This window comes from Pelodiscus sinensis, chromosome 16 (genome assembly GCF_049634645.1).
Source record: "Pelodiscus sinensis isolate JC-2024 chromosome 16, ASM4963464v1, whole genome shotgun sequence".
Lineage (NCBI taxonomy): Eukaryota > Metazoa > Chordata > Testudines > Trionychidae > Pelodiscus > Pelodiscus sinensis.
In genome coordinates, this window is record NC_134726.1 from 36,818,560 (window position 1) to 36,841,697 (window position 23,138).

The following is a 23,138-nucleotide window of genomic DNA, read 5'->3' on the forward strand; positions in this document are numbered from 1 at the left end:
TGTAATGAAATATTTATTACTTCACCCTACCCTAGCAGCTCCGTGGAGGAGACTGGACTGGTTTTATGGCCCAGGTTTCTTTCCAATCCTTCCCACACATAAATGTCTTCAGACAGTTATGCAACACAGCGTGGAAATTGCTCTCCCAGCTCCACCCACCCTCTGGATGAATCAGTCGGTTTGATTTCAGCATTAGGAAACCACAGAAGATACTGCAAAGCTTTCCACTACAACATATGTTCCCAGCTTCCTTCCTTCTCTCCCGACCAGTATCAGGCCTCCTCTGCACATACCTGCTGATGGAGACACCGGTTTCTTAACAAGCTGGCGCCCAAAGAAGTCAGTTTCTGGCTGTGAAAAGAAATCAGAATGGATTTAGTTTACTCCCCCTTGGCAGATCTCTGGATACACGTTAATTACAGTGTCAAAGAGCAGTGCCGGCCCAAATCAACCTCAGATGGGGTTTTGATCGAATTACAAAACCAGAGCTTGACTTCCTTCACGTGATTCAAAATATGTCCTTTCGTCACAGAAATGGAGAGCTGGAAGGGAGAGGTCGTCTCGACGTCTTCCTCGCACGGAGGATGAATTAAGACCTAGAACAGTGTTTCTCAACCTTTTTATAAAGTACCCCTTTAAAAAAAATTGTAAGTACCCTCAGTACCTACAGTTTTCAGACACCAATTTTTTTTCTACCATTGCAACACATTTGTTTAAGCAACTTAATCAGACAATGAAATTTTGGGGTGTAAAAAGTACAAAAATAAAGCGCCGTGAAACTAAAAAAATCAGTTTTCCCCAAATTTCAGTTATGTTGGCGTACCCCGCAGACGTCTCTCGAGTACCCCTAAAGGTGCTTGTACTGACCTAGACCTCCCTCTCTTTCAGCTCCCTTTCTTGATTCATTCCAATATCCTGCCCAGGACCGGAAACCAGAGCTATAAATCTTTGCGTGCACAGGAACGAGAATGCAAATGATTAGAAGCAAAGCGTGGAAGTGACGGATCTGATTCCCGCAGTGAAATGCAAACACTGAACAAAAAAGCGGAAGTGGAGACAAAGTAATTTTTCTTTTTAAAAAGAATGCACGTTCCGATTGGGGCTAGCAACAGGAAAAGAAAAAAGGAAGGATTTTGTTGCTGACAAATGCCATAACCAGATCCCCATAAGAAACACAAAACACGTTCTCTGCGTACTAAGACGGGATACAATGCGCAGATATAATGGGGAGAAACCCTGGCTCCCCTGAACTCAATGGGACTGTTGCTATTGAGCTCAGAGGACACCGGTCTGGTTTGCCTATGGAGCCTCGTACAGGCCATTCCGCAGTATGTGTGGCCAAATATTTAAAGGTACCAGCTCAACAGCCCGCCTCGGATTTGAGCGGCACGTGAGTGGGCTGAGCTTGGTGAGGGAGCAGGGGGGTGATGGGGCTGTAGGATCCAGCGGGAAGCACATTCTGTGCTCTGCTGCTCTCGCTTCTCCGCCGTCATTGGAGCTACGCCAGTCCAAGGTGGCAGCGTAAAGGAATGTTAATAGTTAACCAATTGCCGACACAGGCAGGGGGCTGCTCCGGCCTAGCCGGTCCCGCTGTGCTGTGGGTGCTCCAGCCCGGCCGGAGCAGCTATGCTACTCTGTGGGTGGAGGGCCCGCCCCACTTTCCTGCCTCCCGTGGGTGCCAGCTCCAGCCAGGAGAAGGCTGGTGGTGGCTGCCTGGCCCCTGCCAGGGGGGTGGAATTTGAACCCCAAATCCTGCACTCCAGAGGCAGATGCCTTATCCACTATGCCACTAGAGGAACCAACACACCTCCCTGCCATATCCTACCTACCTCCAGCAGGTGCCAGCTCCCACCCAGGGCCACCTGCCCAGCTACTCCTGGGGTGGCCAGAGGGAGGCGGAATTTGAACCCACAACCCCAGGCTCCGGAGGCTGATGCCTTATCCACTAGGCCACTGGAGGAGTCACCTCAGCTCCCTGCCTTCAGCTGGTACCAGCCGCAGCGGGCCCCCAACCTGGCCAGAGCAGGCTACCTCAGGTGAAGGGTGCTCCAGTCAGGCAGGAGAAGCCCCTGTCGTGTCAGGGGGCTGCTCCAGTCCAGTCAGCCCCCCGCCCAGCCCCATTTCACTGATTAAAGGGGATTTACAGGCCTAGCAGCGTACGTGCTATTGTATCTCCTCACTGCGGAAAGGGAGGGGCGGATAACCGGGGTGTATTTCACACACCGCTCCGGCTTTCCCGCCTCTTTCACTGTCACTGCCCTAGGAGGGACGGAGGAATTCCTCTGGCATCCCAGGTGTGAGGACAGAAAGGCACCGCGGGGGCCCAATTCACAGCAAGGTGCTGAGGGAGCTTCAACATCTGCTTGGCAGCTGGGAGGAGCAAAACTCCTTAGGAGCATGCAGGAGGCTCCGGGCGGTGGGGGGACAGCTCCAAGGCAGAGGGCAGGAGCAGCGTGGCAGTGCTCAGAGGCAGCTGAAGCGCCGGCACTTGACAGCCTCCTGGCCAAACCAGCCAGGATCCCGTCAGAGGCTCCAAGATCGACCAGGAGATCCCGATTGACTGGGTGGTGACCGCTGCGATAAGCGAAAGCTTATCCGATAGTCGACACACTAGTCGACTTGTCGCTCCCCGCCTTGCTGCCTCTCTCAGAAAGACGTAGCGGGGCGGGGGGGGGGGGGCTCTTGTATATTTCAAAGGCAGAACACTGCAGGGCACTTCTTCTGAAATGTAGCAACAGCTGGGCGGGCTCTTCCTATATTTCAAAGCAGAAGCGCCCTTACTGACCAATCAAATAGCTGATAGAAATTCCATCAACTATTCGATTAGTTGATTAATCTAATTTTCACATCCCTAGATGGCGCCTCCCTGTCTACCCCAGGACTCCATGAGGCCACGAGGAATAAGGGACGTCGACGGGAAAGTTTCTCCCGTCGACCTCCAGCACTGGGGCTGCCATGGAAATTGGACTTCCGGCACGTTGATTCCTGTGACGCTATTCTCGTAGCTGGAGTGGCACATCTAAAGTTGAATTTCTCCCCCAGCGTGGACCTGGCCACAGCTACATCCCTGGCTATAGAGTGACAACAAACAGCCTGAGGCCGTGAATATATGGGTCACCCCAGCTGCTGTGTGAGATTGGAGTGCGGCGTTCCCGCTGGACAGATGAGAGCAATTTTTGCTGCATGATGATTTAGGAGCTGGAGAGCAGCAAGCATGGCGCCTGAGGCTGCAAACGGCAATAATTGGGAGAGTAGGTGCCCTTGACAACACAGCCTGTCTAGCAAGAAGCAAAGCCGATTTTGACGCATTCGCTTTTCTTTTCCCTGCTCCGGTTATTTGCCGATTCCCTCGTTCCCCGAATCTACCAGTTCACGATGCATCTCTCGGCGCTTAGTGTGAATTAGCCAGGTCCTGCTGCAACATCCGACAAGGTCAGGAGAAGAAAAAACGATGCCACGAGCCGAGAGGCCTTGGAATGTATTTATTCGTTATTTTTAAAACGTGGTCTCTGGTTCTTGGTTGGATTTTACATCCTCCAAGCCACGGAGCTTATCTTCCCTACGGCTTACCCGCTCTATCTGCCATTAACTTGATTTCCCCCTAGATGAGATTACTGGTGCATCACGATCCACTGGATTAGAAATAACTCCAAGCATTTTGCCGGTGGGTAACAGCCTCGCATCCTGGGCGTGGCTGCTGCCCGGAAAGCTTTGCCCAGCCTGTTTGGCTAGGATCAGCATTTCCCAGGTACACAGCCAACGGCAGAGCAGGAGGGGAAGGGGCTGGCTTGGGAGCTCGGCAGATGGAGAGCGCCTCTCCCCCATAGACAGCTGATCCAAACCCCACCTGGCCCCAAGACAGCGGGAGCGTCCAGGCCCAGTGACCATCAGCATGCAGACGCCCCAGCGGAGGCTGACCCCCCAAGAGACGGCCCTGGAATCCACGGGCTGTAGACGAGATGCCTTTGTATAAAGACAGGCCAGGGGCTGTGTTGTAGGGAAGCCTGAGCTGGGTCCGGAACACAGGCGTGTATCGTCATGTAGAGAGTTGTAATTATAGCTGGGGGGAGGGCGAGGGGGTGCAACTCCTGTGGCCCCGGCGGGGGGGGGGGGCTTCACTTGTGGCCTGCGGTCTCCTCCCCCGCCACGCGCCTCTCGCACACGGAGGCACCCGAGTCCTGCACTTACTGCTCCTCCCCCTCCTGGCACCTTCTGAGTGTGCAAATCAGGTGATTTGCACGCTCCGACAGTGCTGGGAAGGAGGCGGAGGAGCAGGCAGGTGCAGGGCCCGATGCCCCAGTGCACGAGAGACGAGCGGGGCAGACAGGGGGCTGAGGGTGCAACCCCCCAGTGGCTGGGGGCTGCTGCAGCCCACCTCTTATTTGTGAATCCCGGGGACAGACCGTGGTGGAGACGTGAAAGCTAGTGGAAAGGCGTCAACGTGGAAGGAGGCCGTGTCCCGCTCTGGGGCATCAGGAACGGCCATGAACGGAGAGAAAGAAAAGAAGAAACGGCAGCCCCCAGTGAAAGGCAAAGGGGGCTGAAAGGAAGGGGAGTCAGCAGCCGAAGCAGGGCGCTGCTATGGAGCACTGCCCGTGCATCCCCCCCCCATGGCGCTGCCGCCCGTGCACCCCACGAGGGCAGAGGGCACGCAAGGAAGTGTCCAGAAGCAAGAGGTGACTTGCAGAGAACAGAGAGTTTCGCCGACATGGGAGGAGCAAGCTGGAGGGTGCAGCTCTGTGCTGATGTTCTGGGTACCGCGCACGAGCTGCTTTTCACTTCTACACACCGGTGCTCTCTGCTCCAGCAGGGCCACGGACGTTCCAGGATCAGAGCGCCCCAGTGCACCGCAGGGGGGGGGTGCTGGGGGAGGGGGAGCCCACTGCACTATGCAGGGGAGGGGGTGACATGTGGATGAGCTGGGCTGCGAGGGGGGGAGAGGGCTGGGAGCCAGGGAGGGTAGTCTGGGGGGGGGGGGGGGGAGGGGAGCAACAGGGGAGCCAGAAATGACCTCCCCTGGTCCAGAAAAAAACAGTTCGGTCACGAGGGTGCCAAACCAGGGAGGTCCAACCTGCAGGAGGGATGTAAAACGTCATTTACAAATCGGCGGGATCTGCAGCCTAAAGCTTATATAGAAACCCGCAGCCAAGTCTCCCTGGAAGCGGGCCCGGCAGCTCCTGCTGGCTCCGCTCCTGGGGGGCCAGCATGTAACCTGAGGGGTGGGTGGGACCAGGCCCACTACGGACAGGGGCTTCTCTGGCTGACCCAAGCAGCCCCCTGCCCGGGACGGGTGGGGGGCTGCTCCAGCCCCTACACCAGTTAACCATTTACATCCCCAGTCCCTATTTGATCTCTGGGCCTATCATTTTCCTACCAAATTGTCTCTTTTTGGTGTCTGGTGTGCGAGCTTCGCAGACTCAGTACGGCCAAGTCTCCTCATTCTGTCAGCGAGTCTCGTGATACCTACGGGTTTCCTTAAAGGCCCAGCTCCTGGAACCAAGCGGAGCTGCGAGGGTTTCAGCCTTGGTTCCTCAAGGAAAAGGAAGCGTCTCGCCCACACGGGACGGAGAAAGCATCAGAACGCGAGCCGGGGGCACCCTGACGGCTCGGCGCAGAAGGCAAATGAAAAGAGCCCCCCCGATCTATTCTTCTTACAGCGCCTCAGGCGTTTAAAGCCAGCCGTGTGATTTTGGGTAAGCCGGGCGCGTGGCGCTTGACCAGTGACGTTCTGAAATGAACAGGTGATGCCTTCGCGGGAGAGGGCCCAGAGGGGAGAAGTCCCAGTCCAGAACTTCGGGGGGCAGATCCGGGGAGACGTGGGCCTGGAACGGGTCAAGAGACTGGTGGGAGGCAGAGTGAAACCTCACCCCTGTAGGCCGTCGCGAAGGACAGAGCCCTGAGCCATAGCAGCACGGCAGGAAGGCACCGGGAGTCGTAAGCAGGCCGAGAGAGAACCCGACGGCTCTGGGTGGGCCTCACAATGTCACACAAGTTGGGGTTCATGGGGGAGCCTCGGCACCGGGCACTGCACTGGTCCGGGCAAGGAGGCTGAGCTACAATGCACTTCAGGTAACAACAGAACAAGCTTCCCACGGTCGTACCCCCTCCTCCGGCCTCCCAAAGCCTCCGACCGTCTGTTTCACAAGTCTCCCCCCCCCCCATGCCAGCAGCCGGGTTTCCCACTTTTGGCCATGCCAGGAAGGGGAAGGCCCACTTCCCCAGCTGGCGCGAGTCAGCCGAGCGCCGCACAATTCGACGGCAAGGCAAGGATTGACGCCGTGTGAGGATGCGGCCCGGACGACACTGAGGCAGGCTGATCAACATGGCTACCTATGCAGCTGCTGCATGGTCGGTCGGTCACTCTGCCATCAATATTTAATCACGCTGCTGAGCGCACTATAAAAAAAAAATCCCGGAGGCATTTAAAGGAAGCCGGGTATCGAATCCCTTTGTTTTCGCAGAGCAGAGGTTTATTAATATCCGTGATCGACCGCTCTCCTTCAGTCTCGTCACGACACCCTCCCTGCTCCCCAGGACCCGCCGCACTAGCCGGAGGCCCTCGCTGCTGCCACAGGCAGAGCGGGGCGGAGGAGAAGGCTGCTTGCAGCGGGTGCCGCAGTTCTGCTCACGCACCAGCAACACCCCCTGCCGCCTCAGGAAATGGGGTTTCAGTCAGGTCCCGGCTGTTGCAACAGCTTCCCGGAAGATCGCTGGTTTCCTGGCTCCCAGGACATGAAAATTCCCAAGGCCGGTTGGCAGAGGCAACGGATGCCGGGTTACTTAGCGACCCCTCTGACGCACGGCTCCTTGAGCTAAACCCTTCTGAGCGCGCGCAAGCAGGCCCGGCCGCTCATTCCACCCAAAACAGGTACAGCAGGCCTTATACACACAGGGGCCCGATCCAGCCTAGCTCCAAAACAGCCAACGGAGCGAGGCCAATTGACACCAGTCTCTACAGCCTCCACCTTCATGGCCTCTCACCCTCCTCAAGCTTGGTGCCAAGTGACGCGGAGCCAGGAAGCTGCTGGAGGAGCCACCCCAAGGCTCCACAATAACTCACGTGCCTGTCGTGAGAGGGTTACTCCCCGCTCTTTTCAAAGGGCACCTTGAGCTCGTCATCTTCAGTCAGCCACGGAGCGGGGCTTGGTGTAGTGTTTCCTTTGTAAGAGGGCACGTCTAGCCATGCTACAGACTTGTGCCAAAGCCCCACCGATAGATCTGATCAGTCAGGAAAGAGGGGGATGTCTCCAGGCGGGGAACAGCGGGGAAAGGGGTTGCTTTGATACCAAAGAACAGACCTTTTTTGGTTAAACAAACAAGCAAAAAAAAGGGGCAAAGAGTCACCTAAATGCCATGAAAAATTGCAGCCCCTTTAGGGTACGTCTACACATACGCTGCTGTGGTGCAGACACTCATTGCAGCCACGGACGGAGTTTTCCTTTCACTGTACAAGTTGAACCTCTCTTGAGGCCTGACCGGTGCCGAACCAGAGAATGTCGATATTGTCTAGCACAGTGTTTCTTAAACTGCGTTCCGTGGCACACCGCTGTGCCGCGAAGCAGTCGGAGGTGTGCCACGGAGAACAACAGAGGTTAAAATGGGGCTTAAGTTAATTTAACTACACCTTGCAGGGTGTGAAATTTTCCACAGGCTTAAGTGATACAGCTTAGCGGACATAAGTTTTAGGTGGAGACCAGGCCTTCGGAAGCACAGTCAGCCAGCTCAGATACCCACTGTGCTGATAAGAATGGCCATACTGAGTCAGACCAAAGCCCTGTATTCTGTCTTCCAACAGTGGTCAATATCAGGTGCCCAATATGGAATGAACAGAACAAGGAATCGTCAAGCGATCCCTCCTCTGGCACTCATTCCTACCCATCCTGGCTAATATCCATTGAGGGATCACTCCTCCATGAATTTATCTAGTTCTTTTGTGAAACCTGTTCAAGTCCTGTGTTCACAACATCCTGTGGCGAGGAGTTCCACAGGTTGACTGTGCACAGCATGAAGAAAAACTTCCTTTGGTTTGTTTTAAACCTGCTACCTATTCATTTCATCAGGTGATCCCCAGTTCTTATGTTACAGGAACATGTAAATCACGTTTCCTTATTTACTTTACACCCTACATGATTTTGTAGACCTCGGTCATATCTGCCCTTAGTCTCCTCTTTTCTAAGCTGAAAACTCCCTGTCTCTTTAATCTCTCTTCACATGGCAGCTGTTCCAAACCCCTCATTATTTTTGTTGTTCACAGCAAACCAACAATATATTTCAACAAGCAGCTGCCAGATGAGAACAACTTTACCCGGGCCAGATTTGAACTGTTGACCTCAGCACAGGAACAACTCCATGTGCCACCACCCCAGGCATTGGGCCAGCCAACCTCCTTTCACCTCCCTTCCTTGCAGAGGGGCTTATGTCTCACCTTTTCATCAAAAGCAGCTTTCTTCACGATGTGCTGGAGACGCTGCTCATGGTTGCGGATGTTGGACGTGGGCATTCCTGGCTTCGCACTTGGTTTACTTTGGGTTTCACCGAGGCTTTCTTCTGACACCTGTAACGAGGGAGGTTTACTCGGACAAACCACACTGTGTTTACAGCTCCTCCTTCTCCTCTCTTCTCTTGCGGACAAACCACTGATCCTCTGAAGGTCAAAGTTGCTCTCTATGAACAACCTCTTCCTTCTTCACCCATAAAATGCAGTGTGAAACAACCACAATTCCCCCTGGAAAGTTCAACAGCAGGTTAAGCAACATCCTTGGTTACAAATGCAGATAGTTAAGGGGTGTAACTCAGGCCAGGTCTACACTAGACCCAGCAGCTCAGCTTAAGGTAGGCAACTCCAGCCACCTAAAATACATGGTGGGAGTTGGCTTATCTTAAGCCGAATTCGAACATAAGAACAGCCAGATGGGGTCAGACCAAAGGTCCATCCAGCCCAGTATCCTATCTGCCGACAGTGGCCAATGCCAGGTGTCCCAGAGGGAGTGAATCGAACAGATAATGATCAAGCCATCTCTCTCCTGCATCCATCTCCACCCTCTGACAAACAGAGGCTGGGGACACCATTCCTTACCCAGCCTGGCTAATAGCCATTGATGGACTTAACCTCCATGAACTTATCTAGTTCTCTTTTAAACTCTGTTATAGGCCTAGCCTTCACAACCTCCTGCGGCAAGGAGTTCCACGGATAGACTATGTGCTGTGTGAAGAAGAACTTTTTGTTTTAAACCTGCTGCCCATTAGTTTCATTTGGTGGCCCCTAGTTCTTATATTATGGGAACAAGTAAATAACTTTTCCTTGTTCACTTTTTCCACACTACTCATGATTTTATAGACCTCTAGCCTATCCCCCCTTAGTCTCCTCTTTTCCAGGCTGAAAAGTCCCCGTCTCTTTAATCTCTCCTCATATGGGCCCCGTTCCAAACTCCTAATCATTTTAGTTGCCCTTCTCTGAACCTTTTCTAATGCCGGTATATCTTTTTTGAGATGAGGAGACCACATCCGTATGCAGTATTCAAGTACATCTGTACACAGTATTCCATTTGGCGGCGTCCCCAAAGCCGGAGGCTGAAGGGAGTACATGCTCCCAATGGCTTCCCTTACTCCTCGCAAAAGCAGGAGTACCAGACGCCCGTGATACCGCCCATGAGTACCAGATTCCCAGATATCATGCTCTCTGAGTTCGATTTAGCAAGTCTTAACTAGACTCGCTAAATCGAACTCCCGAAGATCAATCACGGAAGAGCGATCTTCCGTTTGGTGTAGACTAGTTCTCAGCTCTGAAGGTCACCTTTTCACACGACACTTGCTATGGGAACCCTCTGCATTGGAACAACATCTGAGTGTGAATTTCATGCATCACCCTATCAAAGGCCCCAGGGTCAGCCAACCCGCTGTGCTGTTGTCATAGCTCTTTGGTTGGGCTGTGGGTGCAGCTACAACGAGAAGACAGTGGAGTCTGGGGCACTGAGCCAGTTGCCAAGAGACCTTAGGTCCAGGCCCAGATCTGGCACTGTTCTGTTGTGCTGACTTGAGGCCAATTGCTTTGCTGGTCTTGCCTCTCCTTCCCCTTGTCTGGTTTGTCTATTTAGAGTGAGAGTTGTCTAGCATCTGGACTGCGTGTATGAAGCACCGAGCAGAATGGAACCCGGAGCTACGCTGGGAAGTCCAGGTGCATTTGCCGCACAAGGTGAGTCTGTACCACGCTTCTACCAGCCTGGAAATAAAAAAACCCTACGTTTGGATGATTTTCCCCTCTGCCTGGCTGTCGCGCCAACAGGGACCAAAGAAACTTCCAAATGGTAGAGGACACACCTCTCTGGAAAGGGATTTCAATGGGTTTTGGCTTCCTTGGGAGGTGAGCGAAGAGACGTCGCTGGGCAGTTTCACTTGGAACAGGGCTCACTTGGTTTGGTTTAGTGAAGCCAGCGGGCAGCTCAGCCCGTGGCTCCCAAGGGGAGGAAGAGCCGGCCACCCCAGGGGACTAGCCTCCAATTGCCTGTTGGGCCCTTCAGATGGCACACTACCGGCTTTCTCGAAGTGTCGCTCTTCTCCTGGCTGGAGAAGGCACTAGAACAGGCGGGGGCTTAGCAGAGAGGGTGGGGGGCACCCGGAACTCTTCATGCCCATTTCTGTGGCATTAGCACACAACGAGGGGACCAAGCTGCTTGGCCAGAAGATGGCCCCCCCCTTTCCATGAGCTCTGCCACCAGGACCAGCCACACGAAGGCCGTAGGCGAGACAAGGGCTCCGCCTGCCTTTGCCCCCCTAGAACACGAGGCATCTCAGGGCTCCCGTCGTGTCCTGTCGAGCGGCCCAGACAAAACGGGCATCCCAGCATCCTCCCCCCCAGGCCTGCTTCAGAACCGGACCCAAACACACGCTCGTTCAGAGTTCTAGGGCCCAGCGGACTCCGGAGACGCCCTGGGTGACCTTTCCCCATTGGAAGTGAGTGGAGGCCTAATGTGTCCACCTGGCCCTGACGGTGGGACACAGGCTTATGGACTCGGTGTTCCCACGCCTGAGCGTCCACACTGCACACACTGTTGGACCCAAGTCTCAGGGCCGTGCTGACACACCCAGCCTGCACTGTGCTGTCCTGGCTCCGGTTTGTGGCTTCAGCTGCATCCACACTGCAAAATGACAGGACCTGGATCCAGGCTCTGACCTATGGCCCCCTCAACCCCGTCCTTTGGGCCTGGGTCTGGAGTGTTTGCTTACTCCAGTCAGACAGATCTGTGTGTGGGGGAAAAAGGGGTCTTGGGCCCAAACCAGAGTCACACCCATGGTTTAGTGGGCAGTGTAGACGTACCCCAAATCCCTGCCAAGAACTCAGTCCTGCCCTGCTCATTCAAGTGGCATTTTTCCTTCTGATCAGACTTTTCTCTCCACTGGCTGGGAATCAAAGTTCACAAGAGCTGGACAAAGTCCCATTTGCCTTCCCCTAAAGGAGCCTGAACGGAGCTCTCGTAACTCAACGTCTGGCTTTTTTGTTTAGACAGCTGTTCGAGAGTGTGTGTGGGTGCTGCCCTGTGCAGGTTGGGCACTGGCGTAATAAACATTAATAACAAAAGTGACAATTAAAAAACCCCCACAACCCTAGCACCTTGGCAATTATTTGCCATCGTCTTCGGAACATCTCAGCCCAGCTCCTCCTCTCGATCGCGGGAGTCATGTAAACAAGAATCCCGCAGGGACTGGAACAATGTCGCTTTTCCCCACTCACCCTCCCTGAAAAACACCCTCTCCTGCGAGCTGCCGGCTCTCAAGGACTAATTATCTCACCGCACGGCACCACAGCAGGGCTCGGGGTAAAGCCACCAGAATCACAGGGGCCTCGAGGATGCCGTTTCTGAGTCTCCTCATCTTCCCAAGCCAAAGCCTTTGGTGAGGGGGACAACTCTGTCAGAATCCGCTGCGGCATGAGTGCCCCGAGAGTGGAAACCGACATGCGGGGCCGAGGTCACAGCGTCCAGGCAGGGAAAACCAACGCACTAGGCAGAACTTTAGCATCACAGAGGGGACCAGCCATCGCGGAGGGATGCAAAGGATGAGGCCGGTAGCTATGTAGCCTTTAAGCCTCTCAGGATTCAAAGCACACTTGCTCAGTGTTCTCTGAAGCACTGTTGGCGCCAATTAGCCATCCCCACTGTGCCTCGGTTCCCCTCCTTCCATTCCCTCTTCACACGGAGGCAAGCCTTTGCAAAAGGCACATCAGCAATACGCTACGGCCACCGAGACAGACGTGTGTGCATACTGCTGCCCTCTACTGGCTGGAACGTGTCAGGCCCAATGGGGGATTTACGGGGTCCCTCTCCTGGCTGAGTTTAGGAGCTGCTCCTAGTCACAGAGGTGAAGGGGAGAGGGAGACTGCAGGCAGCCGAAGACACAGGTGCTGTGAGAAGACCATTTCCAGCTGCTGAGGTAGCTGTGTTTCAGCGAGGGACGAAATGGCTGCCTGTTCCTGGCGGGTGTTGGGACAAAGGTGGGACGGGAGGTCTGATAATAAAGAACACCACGCCAATGATCCTCCAGCAAGCAGGTGCCGGAGCATCTCTCCGCACAGCCGCGTGACGGAAACACGCAAGCTGCATGGCGGCAGGACAAACTCCGAACGACTTCGGGCTACTGCTTCCAGTGATTTACGTTTCGGTTAAGGGTTCGTTACTGGAGTCTCAGCAGGTAGATGGGCCATTTGCAAAAGGCTGCCTCGATGCGGAGGAAGAAGGGAGGAAGTCGGGACAGGTTTTAAGAGCCAACCGTGCTTCTAGCGCTGCAGAGAACACCGGTGTGGTTTGTGTCCGGAGATGCTCAAAGCCTAAAGATCGATCAGTCTCCACGTTAACGGGGCACGTTTCACACGGTGCAAGCCAAGGACAGGCTTAAAGCTGCTGGTGCACAGCCAGCAAATCGTTCAGGTGGAAGGGCAGGCGGTATCCCCCGGTGAGGTGGGCGCTTGTGCAGCCGCTCGGGAGAATTTCAAATGCCGCCCCGCTGATTAGCAGAGCGCCCACAGCTAGGTTTTGCGTTTCTATTGGTGGTGCACAATTGCCTGGGGGCACATAAAATTATTCCACACAGGGGTGGAAAAGATTAGCAGGAGGGCTTATGTATCTGTCACTGGGCGGATTTGAACCTGGGACCTCTGGAATTTAGTATAGGAGCTTCTACAGCTTGAGCTATAAAACCAGCTGACTCCCAGCCTAGGTTGTAGAACTCCCTTATTCTTCTCTCTCGCTGCAAGTGGTCTATGTGCCACTCCATGGGACGGTGAACCACACTAAGGCTGTCTACACTGCCTGTTTTTTCGGCAGAAGATATGCAAATCGCACTCTCATTTGCATATCTTCTGCCAATCCTTTTGGCGGAAGAGGTTTTGCCGCTAAAATGCCTTGTATAGACGGGGCCATTTAACGGAAAACCCCCTTTTTTCGCAAGACCCCTTATTCCTCAAAACATGAGGTTTACAAGATCTTGCGAAAAAGGGGTTTTTCCCCCCGACAAATGGCCCCGTCTATATTGGACTTTTTAGCGGCAAAACCTCTTCCGCAAAAAGGATCGGCAGAAGATATGCAAATGAGAGCACGATTTGCATATCTTCTGCCGAAAAGCCCCGGGCAGTGTAGACAAAACCTATGTGTGTGGGTTACGCTTACTCTGGATTTTCACTTGCCAAAGGAGAGCTCTCTCAGTGCACTTTGCTTCAGAGGGAAGTTGCCCGTCAAAGCTTTTCCCCTCTTCGTTGCCATCATGGGGCAGAGACAGCTGATCCCACAAAGGCGAGAGCGAGGGGGAGTTTTACAATGCAAGAGACCAACACCTATAGCTAAGGCTTTTCAAAGGCGAATCAGAGATCGCCACATTGCATCACCTTAAAAGGGGCCGGTTTAAAGTCATTGCAGGCACCCTGCTTTGGAATCACGCCCTCGTTTAGGGCGTACGCCATGTAACGAGCCATCCAGGATCATAAGTCTAGGCCTCTGAGCGTAACAGGAATGCTGCCATTGGCCCTATGATCCGTGCAACCTACCTACGCTCAACATGCCCCAGAGAACTCAAGGAGTCTGTCATGTTTGCAGCCTTTCAGCCACAACCACGGCTGTGGGCCATCTCCCGTTACCGGCACCCTCTCCTACCTGGCTGGTGTTCCGAGCCTGTAGCATAGCTTCCGTCCTCCTCATCTTCTCCAGCTCGATTTCTCTTGCAATCAGCTGCTTGGCCTGGTACGTCAACGGTTTCCTAGCCGGTAGGTCCGGGAATCTGCAGACGTCTTCCACGTTTCTAGGGGAGAAAAGAACAGAGTCGGGGGAATGAAACCGAGCGGGTTAACATTGGTGGGTACTGTCTGGCAGCCCTTGGCTAAGAGGCAGGTTTTTAGAAAGGAACAGAGGGCAGCGGGGAAAGGTAGCTCCCCTTTGAGCCTTGAAAACCTTACCCTGAAAATCTAGGCTCAAAGGTTCATTTAAACCAGTGGTTCTCGAAGCGTGGTCCGTGGACCACTAGTGGTCCATGGCTGTCTTGCAGGTGGCCCATGGGCTCCCGGCTCCCCCCTCCTTTGCAGTCGGCAGCTTGCTCTGGTGCTCCAACCCCGCCTCAGCCCCCACAAGGTCGGAGCACCAGTGCCAGCGGGGGAGGGGGCGAGCCTCATGGTCTGGATCCGGCTTGAGGGGGAAGAAAGCGACTCCACACGCTGCCGCTCCTCCTTCCCCCGGTAGCACAGGAAACGACTCGCCTAGAGGTTTTCCCTGCAGCTCCCATTGGCCTGAATCATGGTCAATGGGAGCAGTGGGAGGCAGAGCCAGGTAAGCACCCCCCATCCTCATCTCCCTCATGCACCTCCCTCCCGCCGAGACCCCCACGCTCCCAGACTGATCCTGTACCCTCCCTCCCATCCAAACCCCCCTTTCAGCCTACTCCTGCACCCTACCTCCCGGCCAGACCCTGCACCCTCAGCCCGTCCTGTCGTCATAGTAGGTTGGCTGCAAAAAACATCTGGATTGACCGGGATAGGCTGTGGGCCAAAAAGTTTGAGAACCACTGATTTAAACTGATCTGCAGGCTTGTGGAGCTGGGTTTCGTTTCATCCTAGTCACATTCAACATTCACGACTTGCTTTTCTAGTCTCTTTCCTTTATTTACTTGGAAGGAAGTGCGGTCTTGGGGTCACATGGCAGGTAGAGTCAAGAGACCTTGACTCTAGCCCGAAGACTGTAACTTTCTGTGGGTGACTTTGGGTAAGGCCATGTCTTCTCTCTAAATGGAAGAGCAACGCTGCCATGATCAATCTTTCGGAGTTTGATTTAGTGAGTCTAGTAAAGACTCACTAAATCGAACTCAGAGGGTGCCCCTGTCAGCCAGTACTCCTGCTTCTGCTCCTGTAAGCCTCCCATTATGAGGGCAGTGGGGAAACTCGAAACAAGTTACATCAGCTCCAGCTACATAATTAACATAGCTGAAGTTGGATACCTTGATTTGACCTTCCCTTTTAGCGTAGGCCTGGCCGAAGTAGCTGTCTCCTCGTGCCGCGGTTTCCCCATCTTTAAATACCAGCCTCCCAGCCAAGAAGCACTTTGAAATCATGGAGTGAAGCCAGCCAGAAGTCAGAGCAGGGACCATTTCAAGAGAGTCCAAACCAGTACGAAGTTCATACAGGGGACATACATCTTCACATTTGTTTCAACGTGAAGGCAGCAAATTTAATGCTTGTGCAAGAAGCCAGATTGAGAGCCCTGGGGCTGTCAGCAGCGAAAGGACCCTCTGCCCACTGCTCTGTCAACATACTTCAGAAAGAGCCGCCTGTAGCAGCCAGGGCAGCTGTTGTCACAATCAACCCAGTCTTTCGCCTTTTCCTTGCGGGGCCAACAGGCACGCCAGACTAGAACGCCAGAATAGAGACACCAGTCACTATTAAGGGTGTGAAACTGACTCTCAGAGACCCATGACCCTGGGCAGTGTTTAACCCAGTGACCTGGCAGGTCAAAGCACCACACTCTGTTACCACCCCCAAACTACCAAATCTTCCCTGCACAGGCAAATCTTCACATAGACACCTCTCTGCATACAGGGACTATTATGCTCTTGTCTGGCCTCTATGTAACACAGTGACCCGGCAATTCCCGTACGGAGCACAATCAACTGGGGCTGATCCATGGTGCCGCTCTTTGAACATCAGCTGATTCAGACTGAAAGACATCCAGTAATGGAGACTCCACCACATCCCTCGGTGACCCGATCCAATGCTTCGATCACCCTCACTGCGATGTCTAGTCTGAATTTGTCCAGCTTCAAATTTCCAGCCATCAGATCTTTGCCTGTCTAATTGCAGAGCACTTTAGTAGCTAAGTGCATGCGTGAGTGGAAGCTGTCTGCAATGATCAAGTCCATCTCAGGAACCACTATCCCTCCCTCCTCCCATATACACAGCCCGACTGTACCGAGAACAACATTTGTAAGGGCTCAGACACCTTGAAATGCACAAGGCCAGGACCTATGGCAACGGCAGTTGATAGATGTCTTCCATTGTTGTTTGCAATGAGGTGGGGGCATGTGGACCACAGGATGTTAGGGATGCAAGGTTGGGCAGGTATTCTCTTTTACTGGATCCACTTTTTGGCGGTGACAGCTCCCTGAAAAAGGATGCGGTATACATTCAAAAGCTCGTCTCCTGCACCGCCAAAAAATTGACCCAATAAAAGAGATTTCCACACGCACTGAGTATTTCGGACAGAAATGTCAATTATTGAACATCAGAGCCAGCTTTGCTCAGTATCGTTCCTTCTCGTTCCAGTGCTCTGCCGTCGAGCTGTAGAAGCTGAAATAAAACAGGTCGCCTTGCATTCAAATATTTTCTGGAGATTATTCAGTGAGAAATCCCGGATTAAAAGGATTAAGGAAATAGAGGGGGAGGGGTGGACTAGACAAGGGAATAGACAATGTAATAACACAGGAGATGGATTTTATTGCAGTTCGGTCAAAAACAACTTCAACAACTTATTGCCTATTTACTACACTTCCCACCCCATCCTGCAAAACACAAGGGGTACAGCTAATCCTCGACAAGGCCAGAACCAGGGACAAGGAAAGAAATTTGGTCTGTGGTGGCAGTTCCTCTTAGATCACTTAATGGGAATTTGGTTCCTGATCCATAGTCCAGGGAAGTCAAAGGGATCGATCACCCATTTCCAAGGATTTTGGACCCTAGACCCAACCCACACACAGCACACGCACAGTTTCAGGGTTTAATAAACGCAGGAGCAGATCTACACACTTGCAGATTAAGTCCAGCAATTTTCAATGGCTTTCAGCAAGGGATGGATTTAGAATTAACTCCCCAGTGTCATACAGCCACGCGGGAGAGACTTCAATGAGACCATTTCTAGTGCTTCATCTTAACCCAGTGTTTCCCAAAGGGTGTTCCACAAAAACCCGGGGTTCCGCGAAGTGAAAATAAGGGTTCCGCAAGAAAATTCCGTTACAATCACATTTTATGATTTAAAATTTTTTTTGTACCCATATAATGTGATTTTTGTTTTTAAATACGTGCAATTCAACTAAATGTTGATCTCATGACCTTCTATAGCATTTGTTTATTATTATCCTTACTTATTTGTGGTTTACTTTTTTAGCTCCATATATAAGACTGTTATTAGGGGTTCTGCAAAATTCTTTCGCGTTCAAAAGGGTTCCAAGGCCAAATAAAATTTGGGAAACACTGTTTTAACTGGCAGCCTTCGCGTCTTCCCCAGTAAGTCAGCACACTGGCAAAAGATCAGTATTGTCGGAGCTGCCGGCTGGAGAAATTAACCCCCTCCCCCATTCCTTACGCTCACACAGAGGCTGTGAAGAGACTGCAAATCACTCTTCAGTTTGGTCAATCAGCTCTCTACGCGTAAGGCAGACCAAGGTCAGTTCAGAGACAAAGCCCTTCATGCGAGAGGAAGCTGCAGGAGCATTTCCTGTTGCATTGTAAGCCTTTTCAAACATGCTGCCATCAAAGTATCTCTACCCATTCCACTTCAATGGGTTTTATTAGAGCATCCTTCCCATAAGCTGTATGGGAAACCGCCTGCCACAAATTTCTTATCCAGCGCTGAATGCAACCAACGAGAGAAAAGGATTAAGACGAAGGATGTGAAATAGCAGTTATCTGGCTAATCGTGTAGTCGATGCAATTAGTCGATAAGGGGGCCCTCTGCAGAGCCGTAGCAGGAGACGGGACTGAGCAGTCTCCGCTCCGGCGGCTCTGGACCGCTGTAGCTCTGTACTTTAAATGTTTAGAGCCATTGGGCTCTTACTACATTTAAAATGCAGAGCTGCAGCGGCCAAGACCGGCATGAGCTGTGACAGAGGCAGAAAGTGTGTGTATGTTGCGGGGGGGGGAAGGGAGGGCAAATAGTTGAGTAATCCACTTGACTACCCGATAAATTTATGCTTATTGGGTAGTTGAGTAGTCAGCTACTCATTTACATCCCTAATTATAACCAACTCCTATTGTTTGTTTGATTGAGATAGGCTTTCCCTCCAAATCCAGCGCTCGGATCCTGTGGCGAATAAAACTGCTTTGCTTAGCCAAAATGACTGTGTATAGCCTTTTTCAGAGCAGTTAAAACAAACACAGTCAGAGACTTTCTTAGACACTGGATTATCCTCCTTGTATAACAATTATAAATATTGTATGTCTTATCTGCACTTGCTTTTTCTCTTGGAAGCAATAAAACAAACCAACCAAACATGCACCAGACAAATTCGCTCTGATTTAGGGACCGTCTCTCGTTCAATTTGCCATTTGAAAAGGCATCCTTTTTCCAGTTTTCCCATTGTGTCTCTGCTGCCTTCAGAGACAGGCAACAAAGACAGAAGACAGACATCTGAATCTGTAGCCGCAGGAAAAAAATAAGGACTTTTAAAGGAGAGGACTATTTGAAACGACAGGCGCAATATTTTAAAGCACGAGCTCTGTGTTAGACATCCTTTGGTCTGAGACACGACTGAGAGACTTGAGACAAGACTAATAGACAATTTACTATTTTAAATTGGAATGGCCACAGGCACTTGTGAAATAGCGTGTGCCTTCCCAGTGACCCACAATCACACAACCTAAAGTGCAAATAGGACATCACACTCCGCCACACGTTTCTAGATCATTATAGTAACGATTACAGTACATCACAGAAAATGCCTGCAAAACAAAAACAAACCAAGGCCCAGACAGAAAACATAAGATCAGCTGTCACGGCACACGCCTGCATCAAATGGCGCATTTCATGTCATATGGTTTCCACATTTTGCAACGTTTTCCATGAGAAGCCCAAACCAGGCACAATGGGGGAGAGTGTACCATCGCACAACTGACGTGTTCTACGTGTTCTCCATATGTAGATTTCACAACACGCGTGCAGCTCAGCGACTGTGAAGAAATCACTTGAAACAAAATCTAAATGTTCATGCACAGTGTGATTGTGCATCTTCTGGCTGGCAAAGCAAAACCTGGACAAAACGCATTTAGTCTTAAAACCTCAGACGCACCAAGAACATTTCCAATCCTCCCTCACTAGATAATACCTCTCCATTAAGCATCCTATTAGAAGGCCAATTCCAATTTTCCAGTCTTTTGGGTTGTCGCCTGAAAAAGGTTTCATTGTACTTAAATAGAGCCTTTGATTGAACTCGGATTAAAAACCCCCCCACAAAACAACACCTTGGAGACTGCATTAGCACAACTCTTCGCTATATTTCGTCTGGCTCCTAGATTATTACACTGAAATGCAGACCCCGCACCTCGCACGTGTGGACTGCACTTAAAGCACAAGATTTTAAAATGATTAGCCTGGGAACAAGATGCCATTATTACTAATATTCAGGACAATAAAAATATAACAAGGGACAGATTCGTTCCTGCAGCCCCGTTGACATCCGTGAGTTCACATCGAGTGGTAACACAAACCAAGATGGACAGGACTCAAATCTTAGGCAAGGCTGTGAACCACCAGAGTAATTTTGCCAAGAAAAAGAAAGACGGGCTTTACTCCTGGTTCAATCAATAGAATCTGATGTCCTGCGTGCACATGGAGAGAGATGTCAGTCACATATTAATAACCCTCTCTGTAAGCAACAGAAATCTAGATGCTTAGTTCTGCCTACACTGATGCGCTGCAAAGCTAAAGACCATGTCCAGGCCAATAATCCCAGTCATCACTACACTGTATTCTTCTGGAGACCTCTGCTATAAACCTACTTACTGCACGTTAGCCTAGGGAAGTTGACACACATTTGACAAACAGTATGGCGCCATTTTCCTAGCTGTGCAGAGCATGGATGAGAATTTAAAGGTGAGAATGGCCCTGATGCAGAGAGAAATCGCCAGGTTGTTAGACACTGTCCTCGTTTTTAGTGCTGTAAATCTGTGACCAAGCACAGCCTGTGTCGGATTAGGCAGAGCCATCTTCAAAACTACTGTCCTCGTCTCTCGCCAAAACCGGCCTCGATTTCCAGATGCACTTCCAACGTGGAACCCAACCCACAAAGTTCACAGCGAGAAGTAACCATTGTCCTTGCGTTGAGTTCTCTATTTACAGAGCGTCGATTTTTCCAAGCACGCGGTCGCCTTTCGTCCTTTCCTTACTTGTTCCCACAACATAAGAACTAGGGCTCACCAAATAAAATGAATAGGTAGCAGGTTTAAAACAAACCAAAGGAAGTTTTTCTTCACGCAGCACACAGTCAACCTGTGGAACTCCTTGCCAGAGGATGTTGTGAAGACCAGGACTTGAACAGGGTTCAGAAAGAACTAGATACATTCATGGAGGTTAGGTCCATCAATACTTATTAGCCAGGATGGGTAGGGATGGTGTCTCTAGCCTCTGTCTGGGGCTGGAAATGGGTGACAGAAGAGGGATCACTTGAAGATTCCCTGTTCTGTTCACTCCCTCAGACATCTGGCAGTGGCCACTGTGGGCAGACAGGACACTGGGCTGGGTGGACCTTTGGTCTGATCCAGTCTGGCCGTTCTTATGTTCTTTGAACTGACGAGGTGACGCTAACTTGCCTTTGGACAAACTTGTCTTTAGGGAGCAGCCAGATTTAAAAAGTCACACGGCTCAGAAGACCAATCAAGGCAGACGACAGTGCACTGCTCCTGCCGAGAACATGGCAAGCCAGGGACACTGGATAGGAAACGCTATGCAGAATCTCAGAGCACAGTGCACAAAATCCTCCAGCCGGGAAAGCCACTCTCCTGGAGTTGGATGTATCCAATTCTCCTTTCCAGATCATCCCTTGGGAACAGAGCCGAATAAAGCAAAACTCTCTCTCCGTCCATACTGGCTGCCTCATCCCATCTCCTCGAACGAGATGTGGAGCGCACCTGCCTCTTGCCAAACTGATTGCTGACCCATCCACGCCATGGACACGCAGCCAAGAGCAGGGAGCCTTTCACGGGTGGCCGGTCAGGCCATTGTAACGGTGCCCTGCGGTGACGTTTCTCACGGCCTCCTCGCCGGTGGATTGTTGGAGCGTGGCCGGCAGGTAAACAAACAGATAGAGCAGCCCGAGAAGGAGCAGCGCGATTCCCAGCGGCACCCCCCAATCCGTGATGAACACGGTCTCGTGGCAGCGTGCCTGGAACATACGCGCAGAGGTGCGTCCGCATTCGAGTGATCCTTGGGCGAAAGGAGAGCCCCAGGTATCTTGGGTTTTCCCCTCCGCCGGCTCTTCACGCCTCTCTGGTTAAAGCCGGCAGGCAGCTGCTTCCCCTCCTTTAATCCGATTAAAGCAAAACAATCTCACTCTGGTATTAGCGCGAGGGGATGCCCGGGGAGAAAGTGGAAACTTGCGAACATCAGACAGATGGGAAAACGCATCAGAGTTGCCCCTTCTCCCATCTCAAGAAGGGAGAAACGCCACAAGTCTTCATGGGGGGAGAGTGGGGATTAGTGACACTCATATATTCCTGGGAAGAGATGGCCCATTGATGCACAGAGCGAATAAGACCATCAACAAAACAAGGAGGGAGGAGAATACACTGAAAAATATCACTAAGCCCCTTAGATACATAAGGGATTTGGAACGACAGGGCATTTTAGCAGAATGAACCTTGGAAGTGCTTTGCCAAAAGACTTCTTGAATGGGGGGGTGGGGGGTTAAGAAGCACAAGTCCATTCCATGGGACGTCAGTTCCAGCATGCTGCAGGTGCTTTTGAAAATCTTTGTGAATCTCTCCATTTCAGACACTCCCTCGACCCATTTGTAACTCACAAGCACCAGCGCCATGTATGGTTTGGACTTAAAAAAAAAAAAAAATCACGATTATTAGTATGATCAAAGTTGATACGGCAGGAAGCACGTCAGCGTGTACATTTTATCCAACTTCCGCAATTAATTCAACTGCTTAAATTAACCTCCTTAAGCCATTTCTCTCCCTGTGAAATTCTGGTCAATCAAAAGATCCATGCTCCCATAGAATGCCAAATGAGAGGGATGTGGACCGTGGTGCTAGCCCTCACTCTGTCAATGAGCAACTTTGTGACCCTGGGCAAGTCATTTAACCTAGCTGTGCCTCATTTTTCCAACCTGTGAAATGGGAATAATGTTTTCCTACCTCATTGGTGCGTGGCAATCTCTTAAACTCATTATAGAAACAAAGACAGGTTCACAGTATTCAGAGCATTTCTTATCAGTGGATTTGAAAGCATTTTACGTCCATTTGACACAAATAGCTAGAGGGATGTGACCCCAGCCCCAAAAGTCAATCAACGGCAGAACTGGGAAGAGATTTAATTGATAAAACCAGAAGGAACCACTGTGATTAGGGATGTAGCTGGTACTCCAGGGGAAAAGTTGTTGAGCTCTGACTGGAGGTGCTGGTAGTGCGTCTGGAGGTGACTAGCCAGTGAGAGGGGAGAGCTGCAGAGGGCAGGTGGAGGGTTTGGGATAGTGGAGGGTTTGGGACAGTGGATCTCTTCAGGCACCAGGTGCAGGGGAACCTGCCAGCACAGGCTATTATCCGTAGTTATTTTCCCCTCCTCCCCCCCATTGATTTGTGTGTCATGTAAAAAAAAAAAAAAAAATCGACATTTATCGTTTCCATCAAATCCTTTCCTGCCTACTTATGGGGTCCTCCTACCCCTACAGAAAGGAAT

General features: G+C 51.7%; 1 protein-coding gene across 1 annotated transcript in view; it reads right to left on the reverse strand.

Moving 5' to 3' along the window:
• Nucleotides 1–23,138, reverse strand: part of CHTF18 (chromosome transmission fidelity factor 18) — a 51,765-nt gene that overhangs the window by 1,581 nt on the left and 27,046 nt on the right. The window contains exons 19-21 of the mRNA XM_075899806.1: nt 14,139–14,283; nt 8,426–8,554; nt 294–351 (exon numbers count right to left, since the gene is read on the reverse strand). Of these exons, the coding sequence (XP_075755921.1) occupies nt 294–351; nt 8,426–8,554; nt 14,139–14,283 (332 nt within the window). The remainder of the gene's footprint in view (nt 1–293; nt 352–8,425; nt 8,555–14,138; nt 14,284–23,138) is intronic.